Source organism: Tachyglossus aculeatus, chromosome Y3, assembly GCF_015852505.1.
Source record: "Tachyglossus aculeatus isolate mTacAcu1 chromosome Y3, mTacAcu1.pri, whole genome shotgun sequence".
NCBI classification, from domain to species: domain Eukaryota; kingdom Metazoa; phylum Chordata; class Mammalia; order Monotremata; family Tachyglossidae; genus Tachyglossus; species Tachyglossus aculeatus.
The window spans coordinates 1390576-1402792 of record NC_052095.1 but is presented as its reverse complement, the minus strand read 5'-3'; the positions used below and the strand labels follow the sequence as shown (position 1 = coordinate 1402792).

At 44.4% G+C, this 12217-nt stretch overlaps 1 protein-coding gene across 7 annotated transcripts in view; it reads right to left on the bottom strand.

The window, feature by feature from the left end:
- The window catches only part of PTCH1 (patched 1), a 141487-nt gene that overhangs the window by 49828 nt on the left and 79442 nt on the right, over positions 1–12217 (bottom strand). For all 7 annotated transcript variants that reach the window (XM_038768137.1, XM_038768139.1, XM_038768140.1 and 4 more), the window contains 2 exons: positions 5973–6249; positions 3082–3391 (listed from right to left, as the gene is read on the bottom strand). In XM_038768137.1, the coding sequence (XP_038624065.1) occupies positions 3082–3391; positions 5973–6249 (587 nt within the window). The remainder of the gene's footprint in view (positions 1–3081; positions 3392–5972; positions 6250–12217) is intronic.

Below are 12217 nucleotides of genomic sequence, written 5' to 3'. Positions count from 1 at the left end.
CTGCCCATTTGTAGTCCATTTCTGCCCATTTCTCCTCCTCCTTCTCTTCTTTTTCCTCCTCCTCCGCCCATCTGTAGTCCATTTCTGTCCATTTCTCCTCCTTCTCTTCTTTTTCCTCCTCCTTCTCCTCCTCTGCCCATCTGTAGTCCATTTCTGCCCATTTTTCCTCCTCCTTCTCTTCTTTTTCCTCCTCCTCCGCCCATTTGTAGTCCATTTCTGCTCATTTCTCCTCCTGCTCTTCTTTTTCCTCCTCCTCCTCTGCCCATTTGTCGCCCATTTCTGCCCATTTCTCCTCCTTCTCTTCTTTTTCCTCCTCCTTCACCCATTTCTATTTTCTGCCACCCAGTCGCCCTCTTTCTTCTCGTCTTCCTCCTCCTCCTCCACCCCATGTGAGTGTATGTGTGGAAGTGGCACCTAGCAGAGAGCCCAGGAAGTAGGGCAACCCGAGGGTGGTACCTTGGAATAATAATCATGATGGTATTTGTTAAGCGCTTCCTATGTGACAAGCATTCTCCTCAAGCGCTGAAATACTATCATTATTATTATTATTATTATTATTATTAATTCTATGACTTTACGACCGGTGGGCAGGGTGAGCGCAGGGGGAATCACCAGGAAAGCAGGCATCCCTGGGGGGTGGTAGTATTTTAGGACGGTGCTTGGCACATAATAACCGCTTAATAAAAATAATAATAATGATAATAATAATAACGGTAGTTATTAAGCCCTTACTATGTGCCAAGCACTCTTCTAAGTACTGTAATAATAATAATAATAACAATGATAATAATAATGGCATTTGTTAAGCGCTTACTATGTGCCAAGCACAGTTCTAAGCGCTGGGGAGGTTACAAGGTGATGAGGTTGTCCCCGGGGATGCTCCCAGTCTTCATCCGCGTTTTACAGATGAGGTCACTGAGGCCCAGAGAATAATAATACTGATGATGGTGGCATTTATTAAGCGCTTACTATGTGCTAAGCACTGTTCTAAGCGCTGGGGGGGATACAAGGTGATGGGGTTGTCCCCCGGGGGGCTCCCAGTCTTCATCCCCGTTTTACAGATGAGGTCACTGAGGCCCAGAGAATAATAATACTAATGATGGTGGCATTTATTAAGCGCTTACTATGTGCAAAGCACTGTTCTAAGCGCTGGGGAGGGGACAAGGTGATCAGGTTGTCCCATGGGGGGGCTCATAATCTTAATCCCCATTTTGCAGATGAGGGTACTGAGGCCCAGAGAATAATAGTAATAATAATAATAATAATAATAATAATAATAATAATGGCATTTATTAAGCGCTTACTAGGTGCCAAGCACTGTTCTAAGCACTGGAGAGGTTACAAGGTGATGAGGTTGTCCCCCGGGGGGCTCATGGGCTTCATCCCCATTTGACCGATGAGGGAATTGAGGCCCAGAGAATAATAATAATAATGATGGTGGCATTTATTAAGTGCTTACTATGTAACAAGCACTGTTCTAAGTGCTGGGGAGGTTACAAGGTGATCAGGTTGTCCCCCGGGGGGCTCACAGTCTTCATCCCCATTTTGCAGATGAGGGAACTGAGGCCCAGAGAATAATAATAATAATGGCATTTATTAAGCGCTTACCGTGTGCAAAGCACTGTTCTAAGCGCTGGGGAGGTTACAAGGTGATGAGGTTGTCCCCCGTGGGGCTCCCAATCTTCATCCCCATTTTCCAGATGAGGGAACTGAGGCCCAGAGAAGGGAAGTGACTCGCCCCAAGTCACCCAGCTGACAATCGGCGGGGCTGGGATTTGAACCCACGACCTTGGACTCCAAAGCCCGGGCTCTTTCCGCTGAGCCACGCTGCTGTAATGCTGTCATGATTATAATTATTCCCACCTTGGGGCTGGTGGGCATCATGTGAGCGCGGGGGGAATCGCCAAGAAAGCGGGCAACCCCAGGGAGGGGCGGTAACTTAGTGCTTGGCACATAGTAACCGCTTAATAATAATAATAATAATAATAATAATAATAATAATAACAACAACAATAATAATAAAATAATAGTATTTGTTAAGGCCTTACTATGTGCCAAGCACTGTTCTCAGCACTGAAATACCATCATCATTATTAGGATTATTCCCACCTTGCGGCCGGTGGGCATCGCTTGAGCGCAGGGAGAATCGCTGGGAAAGCGGACACTTCCATTAGGATAGTGCTTGGCACATAGTAAGCGCTTATCAAACACCACCATCATTATTAGGATTATTCCCACCTGCGGCTGGTGGGCATCGTGTGAGCGCAGGGAGAATCACCAGGAAAGTGGGCACTTCCAGAAGGACAGTGCTTGGCACATAGTAAGCGCTTAACAAACACTGCCATCATTATTAGGATTATTCCCACCTTGCGGCCGGTGGGCATCGTGTGAGCGCGGGGAGAATCGCCAGGAAAGCGGGCACTTCCAAAAGGACAGTGCTTGGCACATAGTAAGCGCTTAACAAACACCACCATCACTATTAGGATTATTCCCACCTCACGGCCGGTGGGCATCGTGTGAGCGCGGGGAGAATCACCAGGAAAGTGGGCACTTCCAGAAGGACAGTGCTTGGCACATAGTAAGCGCTTAACAAACACCACCATCATTATTAGGATTATTCCCGCCTTGCGGCTGGTGGGCATCGCGTGGGGGAGAATCACCAGGAAAGTGGGCACTTCCAGAAGGATAGTGCTTGGCACATAGTAGGCGCTTAACAAACACCACCATCATTATTAGGATTATTCCCACCTTGCGGCCGGTGGGCATCGTGTGAGCGCGGGGAGAATCGCCAGGAAAGCGGGCACTTCTAAAAGGACAGTGCTTGGCACATAGTAAGCGCTTAACAAACACCACCATCACTATTAGGATTATTCCCACCTCACGGCCGGTAGGCATCGTGTGAGCGCGGGGAGAATCACCAGGAAAGTGGGCACTTCCAGAAGGACAGTGCTTGGCACATAGTAAGCGCTTAACAAACACCACCATCATTATTAGGATTATTCCCACCTTGCGGCCGATGGGCATCGTGTGAGCGTGGGGGGAATCGCCAGGATGGTGGGCATCCCCCGGCGGGCACGGTACCTTGCAACCAGTCGCGGAAATAGTGGAGCCACATCTTGGGGAGGGTGCGATCGGGCTGGAGCATGACGTACTTGACGCGGCGGAAGGTGTCGTGTAGACGGTAGAGCAGGGGCTGGACGCGCGGGTAGTCGGCCGCCCGGGTCACCACGTAGGCGTTGTAGAAGGAGAAGTAGCGGAACTGGGCCGCCACGAAGTCGTGCTCGCCCGAGCCCCGGGGCACGACGTCCGTCAGGTCCAGGCCGTCCCGCACCCGCGTCGTCCCGTACAGGCTGGCGCCCAGCAGGCCCGCGCTCAGCAGCAGGACGCCCGTCTGCGGGAGGGGAGCGGCGTCCACCACCACCACCACCACGATGATGGGGAGGACGCGGGACGATCACCAAGGTGAGATGGGTTACCGAAAAGAAGAAGAAGACATGCAATGGTCAGCGGGATGGGATGCGGAGGGGTTGGCGGCATCCATTCATTCATTCTTTCGTGCAATGGAGCGCTTACCGTGTGCAGGGCACTGGGCTAAGCGCTTGGGAAGGACAAGTTGGCCACTTAAGATGACATAATACACGTTACATTACATAATAATACATAAGAACACAACATAACATAATCCATGAGGACACATGACATAATAATACGTAATAACACAACATGCACTGCCATTCATTCATTCAGTCGTATTTATTGAGCGCTTACCGTGTGCAGAGCACTGGGCTAAGCACTTGGAAAGGACAAGTTGGCCACATAAGATGACATAATACACACTACATTACATAATAATACATAAGAACACAACATAACGTAATCCTGGAGAAGACACATGGCATAATAATACGTAATAACATAACACAACATGCACTGGACTAAGGTTGGCCACATAAGATGACGTAATACATGTTACATTACATAATAATACATCAGAACACAACATAACGTAATCCACGAGAAGACACATGGCATAATAATAAGTAATAACATAACACACCATGCACTGCCATTCATTCATTCATTCAATTGTATTTATTGAGTGCTTACCGTGTGCAGGGCACTGGGCTAAGCGCTTGGGAAGGACAAGTTGGCCACTTAAGATGGCATGTTACATTACATAATAATACATAACATAACGTAATCCACGAGAAGACACATGGCATAATAGTACGTAATAACACAACATGCACTGCTATTCATTCATTCAATCGTATTTATTGAGCGCTTACCGTGTGCAGACCATTGGACTAAGCGCTTGGGAAGGACAAGTGGGCCACTTAAGATGACATGTTACATTACATAATAATACATAAGAACACAACATAATGTAATCCATGAGAAGACACATGGCATAATAATACGTAATAACATAACACCATGTCTATCCCTCTTTGCTCCTTTCTGCCCCCGCGTTCAGTACAGTGCCTGCCACATAGTAAGCGCCTCGCAAATACCATCATTATGATTACGGTTATTATAATTTATCAAAACTGTGACCCCCCCCCACCGTGGGACGGAGACCGTGTCAGACCTGCTCTGCTCCTCTCCACCCCCGTGTTCAGTACAGTGCCTGCCTCCTAGTAAGCGCTTAACCACCACTACTATGATTATCATTATTACCTAGCGTTGAGAACAGCGCTTGGCACCAAGTAAGCGCTTCACAAATACCATCATTATTATGATTATTGCTATTTATCAAAACTGTGAGCCCCCCATGGGATGGGAACCATGTCTATCCCTCTTTGCTCCTTTCCACCCCTGCGTTCAGTACAGTGCCTGCCACATAATAAGCGCTTAACCACCACTACTATTATTACCATTATTACCTAGCATTGAGAACAGCGCTTGGCACCAAGTAAGCGCTTCACAAATACCATCATTATTATGATTATTGTTATTTATCAAAACTGTGAGCCCCCCATGGGATGGGAACCATGTCTATCCCTCTTTGCCCCTCTCCACCCCCATGTTCAGTACAGTGCCTGCCACATAATAAGCGCTTAACCACCACTACTATGATTATCATTATTACCTAGCGCTGAGAACAGCGCTTGGCACCAAGTAAGCGCTTCACAAATACCATCATTATTAAGATTATTATTACTTATCAAAACTGTGAGCCCCCCATGGGATGGGAACCATGTCTATCCCTCTTTGCTCCTCTCCACCCCCACGTTCAGTACAGTGCCTGCCACATAATAAGCGCTTAACCACCACCACTATGATTATCATTATTACCTAGTGTTGAGAACAGCGCTTGGCACAACGTAAGCACTTCACAAATACCATCATTATTATGATTATTATTATTTATCAAAACTGTGAGCCCCCCATGGGACAGGGATCGTATCTATCCCTCTTTGCTCCTCTCCACCCCCACGTTCAGTACAGTGCCTGCCACCTACTAAGCGCTTAACCACCACTACTATTATTACCATTATTACCTAGCATTGAGAACAGTGCTTGGCACCAAGTAAGCACTCCACAAATACCATCATTATTATGATTATTGTTATTTATCAAAACTTTAAGCCCCCCGTGGTATGGGAACCATGTCTGTCCCTCTTTGCTTCTCTCCACCCCCATGTTCAGTACAGTGCCTGCCACATAATAAGCACTTAACCACCACCACTATGATTATCATTATTACCTAGTGTTGAGAACAGTGCTCGGCACCAAGTAAGCACCTCGCAAATACCATCATTACGATTGCGGTTATTATGATTTATCAAAACTGTGGGACGGGGCCTGCGCCAGACCCGCCTTGCTCCTCTCCCCCTCAGCACTTAGTACAGTGCCCGCCACCCAGTAGGCCGCACTCCACCAACCCCAGGATGGCGAGGGCGACGAGCGCCTCGTACAGCGGCTCTGCCCACGGGAAGCGTTCAGTAAATAGGACTGAAAACACTCACCTTGGCCCGGGGCCGGAGGAGCCGGGGGACGTAGTGGTCGCGGGCGAAGGCGGCCAGGGTCCACGGGCCGGGCCGGGGGTCCGGCCGGGGGTCCGGCCCGGGAAGGGGCCGCACGCGGACCAGGGCGCGGGGCCGGGCCGTGGTGTAGAAGGCCTGGGTTCGAGGATCGTACTGAGCGCACAGCCGCACCGTGGAGCGCATGGTGATGCGTGCCTCGCGGGCAAAGGTGGCGTCCACTACCGCCGGGGGCTGGGGCGGACGCCGCCCTGGGCACGAGCTGTAGGCCAGAGAGAGAGAGAGGAGGAGGAGGTGAGAAACCACACTAATAGTGACAATAATAATAATAATAATAATGATCCCTACAGATATGTATATCAATCAATCAATCAATCAATCGTATTGATTGAGCACTTACTGTGTGCCGAGAGAGAGAGAGAGAGAGAGAGAGAGAGGAGGAGGAGGTGAGGAACCACACTAATAATTCAATAATAATAAAAATAATGATCCCCACAGATATGTATATCAATCAATCAATCAATCGTATTGACTGAGCACTTACTGCGTGCCGAGCACTGGACTGAGCGCTTGGGAAGTACAAGTTGGCGGGAAGTCCCCCTTTTAGACTGTGAGCCCACTGTTGGGTAGGGACCATCTCTATATGTTGCCAATTTGTACTTCCCAAGCGCTTAGTACAGTGCTCTGCACACAGTAAGTGCTCAATAAATACGATTGATGATGATGAAGCACAAGTTGGCATATATGGATATATGTTTGTTCGCATTTGTTTACGATTAATTGATTGATGTGTTCGCCTTGTTTGTTTGTTCGCATTTATTACTCTATTTATTTATTCCACTTGTCCATATCTATTCTATTTATTTGATTTTGTGAATATGTTTGGTTTTGTCATCCGTCTTCCCCCTTCTAGACCGTGAGCCCACTGTCGGGTAGGGACCGTCCCTAGATGTGGCCGACTTGACTTCCCAAGCGCTTAGTACAGTGCTCTACACACAGTAAGCGCTCAAGAAATATGATTGAATGAATGAATGACCATCTCTAGATGTTGCCAACTTGGACATATCTATTCTATTTATTTTATTAATATGTTTGGTTTTGTTCTCCGTCTCCCCCTTCTAGACTGGGAGCCCACTGTCGGGTAGGGACCGTCTCTAGATGTGGCCGACTTGGACTTCCCAAGCGCTTAGTACAGTGCTCGGCACACAGTTTGGTTTTGTTTGGTTTTGCTCTGCACACAGTAAGCGCTCAATAAATACGATTGATTGATTGATTGATTGAATGAGTGAATGAATGACCATCTCTAGATGTGGCCAACTTGGACTTCCCAAGCGCTTAGTACAGTGCTCGGTACACAGTAAGCGCTCAATAAATATGATTGAATGAATGAATGACCATCTCTAGATGTTGCCAACTTGGACATATCTATTCTATTTATTTTATTTTGTTAATATGTTTTGGTTTGTCGTCTGTCTCCCCCCTTCTAGACCGTAAGCCCGCTGTCGGGTAGGGCCCGTCTCTAGACGTGGCCAACTTGGACTTCCCAAGCGCTTAGTACAGTGCTCGGCACACAGGAAGCGCTCAATAAATACGATTGATTGATTGATTGATTGATTGAATGAGTGAATGAATGACTGTCTCTCGATGCTGCCAACTTGGACATATCTATTCTATCTATTTGATTTTGTGAATATGTTTGGTTTTGTTCTCTGTCTCCCCCCTTCTAGACCGTGAAACCGCTGTTGAGTAGGGACCGTCTCTATAGGTTGCCAACTTGGACTTCCCAAGCGCTTAGTACAGTGCTCGGCACACAGGAAGCGCTCAATAAATACGATTGATTGATTGATTGAATGAGTGAATGAATGACCGTCTCTAGATGTTGCCAACTTGGACTTCCCAAGCGCTTAGTACAGTGCTCAGCACAGAGTTTGGCTTTGTTTGGTTTTGCTCTGCACACAGTAAGCGCTCAATAAATACGATTGATTGATTGAATGAGTGAATGAATGACCGTCTCTAGATGTGGCCGACTTGGACTTCCCAAGCGCTTAGTACAGTGCTCGGCACACAGGAAGCACTCAAGAAATACGATTGAATGAATGAATGACCGTCTCTAGATGTTGCCGACTTGAACTTCCCAAGTGCTTAGTACAGTGCTCTATACACAGTAAGCGCTCAATAAATACGATTGAATGAATGAATGACCGTCTCTAGATGTTGCCAACTTGGACATATCTATTCTATTTATTTGATTTTGTTAATATGTTTTGTTTTGTTCTCTGTCTCCGCCTTCTAGACCGTGAGCCCACTGTTGGGTAGGGACCGTCTCTATAGGTTGCCAACTTGGACATCCCAAGCGCTTAGTACAGTGCTTGGCACACAGGAAGCGCTCAATAAATACGATTGATTGATTGATTGATTGATTGATATCCGTTAGGCATCCATTCTGTCGTATTTGCTGAGCGAGAGCGAGAGGAGGTGAGAAACCACACTAATAATAACAATAATAATAATAATAATAGTAATATGAGGGTGGTATTCGTTAGGCATCCATTCCGTCGTATTTGCTGAGAGAGAGCGAGAGGAGGTGAGAAACCACACTAATAATAACAATAATAATAATAATAATATGAGGGTGGTATTCGTTAGGCATCCATTCCATCGTATTTGCTGAGCGAGAGCGAGAGGAGGTGAGAAACCACACTAATAATAACAATAATAATAATAATAATATGAGGGTGGTATTCGTTAGGCATCCATTCCGTCGTATTTACTGAGCGAGGTGAGAAACAACCACTAATAATAACAATAATAATGATGTTGGTGGTATTCGTTAGGCATTCATTCCGTCGTATTTACTGAGCGAGAGCGAGAGGAGGAGTTAAGAAACCACGCTAATAATAATGATATTAATAATGATGATGATATTCATTAGACATTCATTCCGTCGTATTTGAGCGAGAGCGAGAGGAGGAGGTGAGAAACAACGCTAATAATCATAATATTAATGATGATGATGGTGGTATTCATTAGGCATTCATTCCGTCCTATTTACTGAGCGAGAGCAAGAGGAGGAGGTGAGAAACAACGCTAATAATAACAATGATAATAATGATAACGATGGTGGTATTTATTAGGCATTCATTCCGTCGTATTTACTGAGCGAGAGCGAGAGGAGGTGAGAAACAACCGCTAATAATAATAATATTAATGATGATGATGGTGGTATTCATTAGGCATTCATTCTGTCGTATTTACTGAGCGAGAGCGAGAGAAGGAGGTGAGAAACAATGCTAATAATAATAATATTAATGATGATGATGGTGGTATTCGATAGGCATTCATTCCGTCCTATTTACTGAGCGAGAGCAAGAGGAGGTGAGAAACAACCGCTAATAATAATAATATTAATGATGATGTTGATGGTTTTCATTAGGCATTCATTCTGTCGTATTTACTGAGCGAGAGCAAGAGAAGGAGGTGAGAAACCACTAATAATAATAATAATGATGATGATGATGATGGTATTTGTTAAGCATTCATTCATTCCATCATATTTACTGAGCGAGAGCGAGGAGGAGGTGAGAAACAACCACTAATAATAATAATATTAATGATGATGATGATAGTATTCGATAGGCATTCATTCCGTCGTATTTACTGAGCGACAGCGAGAGGAGGAGGTGAGCAACAACCACTAATAATAATAATATTAATGATGATGATGGTGGTATTCGTTAGGCATTCATTCATTCCATCATATTTACTGAGCGAGAGCGAGGAGGAGGTGAGAAACAACCACTAATAATAATATTAATGATGATGATGATGGTATTCGATAGGCATTCATTCCGTCGTATTTACTGAGCGACAGCGAGAGGAGGAGGTGAGAAACAACCACTAATAATAATAATATTAATGACGATGATGGTGGTATTCGTTAGGCATTCATTCTGTCCTATTTACTGAGCGAAAGCGAGAGGAAGAGGTGAGAAACAACCACTAATAATAATAATATTAATGATGATGATGGTATTCGATAGGCATTCATTCCGTCGTATTTACTGAGCGAGAGTGAGAGGAGGAGGTGAGAAACAACGCTAATAATAATAATAATAATAATGGTATTCGATAGGAATTCATTCCATCCTATTTACTGAGCGAGAGTGAGAGGAGGAGGTGAGAAACAATGCTAATAATAATAATAATATTAATGATGATGATGATGGTATTCGATAGGCATTCATTCCGTCGTATTTACTGAGCGAGAGCGGGAGGAGGAGGTGGGAAACAACCACTAATAATAATAATATTAATGATGATGATGATGGTATTCGTTAGGCATTCATTCCGTCGTATTAACTGAGCGAGAGCGAGAGGAGAAGGTGAGAAACAACCACTAATAATAATAATATTAATGATGATGATGGTGGTATTCGATAGGCATTCATTCCGTCGTATTTACTGAGCGAGAGCGAGAGGAAGTGAGAAACAACCGCTAATAATAATAATATTAATGATGATGATGGTGGTATTCATTAGGCATTCATTCCGTCGTATTTACTGAGTGAGAGCGAGAGGAGGAGGTGAGAAACAACGCTAATAATAATAATATTAATGATGATGATGGTGGTATTCATTAGGCATCCATTCTGTCGTATTTATTGAGTGAGAGCGAGAGGAGGAGGTGAGAAACAACGCTAATAATAATAATAATGATAATGATGGTGGTATTCGTTAGGCATTCATTCCATCGTATTAACTGAGCGAGAGCGAGAGGAGGAGGTGAGAAACAACGCTAATAATAATAATATTAATGATGATGATGATGGTATTCGATAGGCATTCATTCTGTCGTATTTACTGAGCGGAAGCGAGAGGAAGAGGTGAGAAACAACCACTAATAATAATAATATTAATGATGATGATGGTATTCGATAGGCATTCATTCCGTCGTATTTACTGAGCGAGAGTGAGAGGAGGAGGTGAGAAACCACGCTAATAATAATAATATTAATGATGATGGTGGTATTCGATAGGCATTCATTCTGTCCTATTTACTGAGCGAGAGCGAGAGGAGGAGGTGAGAAACAACGCTAATAATAATAATAATAATGGTATTCGATAGGAATTCATTCCGTCCTATTTACTGAGCGAGAGTGAGAGGTGGAGGTGAGAAACAATGCTAATAATAATAATAATATTAATGATGACGATGATGGTTTTCGCTAGGCATTCATTCCGTTGTATTTACTGAGCGAGAGGAGGTGAGAAACAATGCTAATAATAATAATATTAATGATGATGATGATGGTATTCGATAGGCATTGATTCTGTCCTATTTACTGAGCGAGAGCAAGAGGAGGAGGTGAGAAACAACCACTAATAATAATAATATTAATGATGATGATGGTGGTATTCGATAGGCATTCATTCTGTCCTATTTACTGAGCGAGAGCGAGAGCCAGAGGAGGAGGTGAGAAATAACCACTAATAATAATAATATTAATGATGATGATGGTGCTATTCGTTAGGCATTCATTCTGTCGTATTTACGAGTGAGGGTGAGAGGAGGAGGTGAGAAACAACCACTAATAATAATAATATTAATGATGATGATGGTGGTATTCGTTAGGCATTCATTCCGTCCTATTTACTGAGCGAGAGCGGGAGGAGGAGGAGGTGAGAAACAACCACTAATAATAATAATAATAATGATGATGATGATGATATTTGTTAAGCATTCATTCATTCCATCGTATTTACTGAGCGAGAGCAAGAGGAGGTGAGAAACAATGCTAATAATGGTAATAATCGGTATTATTATTATTATTATTATATTATTATTGTCTTCCTCCTCCTGCTGCTGGGCGGATATGACCCCCAGCCAGTCATTCAGCGCTTAGAACAGTGCTTGGCACATAGTAAGCGCTTAGCAAATATCAGCAGTATTATTATTATTATTATTATTATTATTATTATTATCATCATCATCATCATCATCATCATCATCATCCTCCTGCTGCTGGACGGATCAGACCCCCGGCCAGTCAGTCAGCGCTTAGAACAGTGCTTGGCACATAGTAAGCGCTTAACAAATACCATCAGTATTATTATTATTATCATTATTACTATCATTATTATTATTATCCTCCTGCTGCTGCTGCTGCTGCTGCTGGATCGATCGGACCCCCGGCCAGTCATTCAGCGCTTAGAATAGTGTTTGGCACATA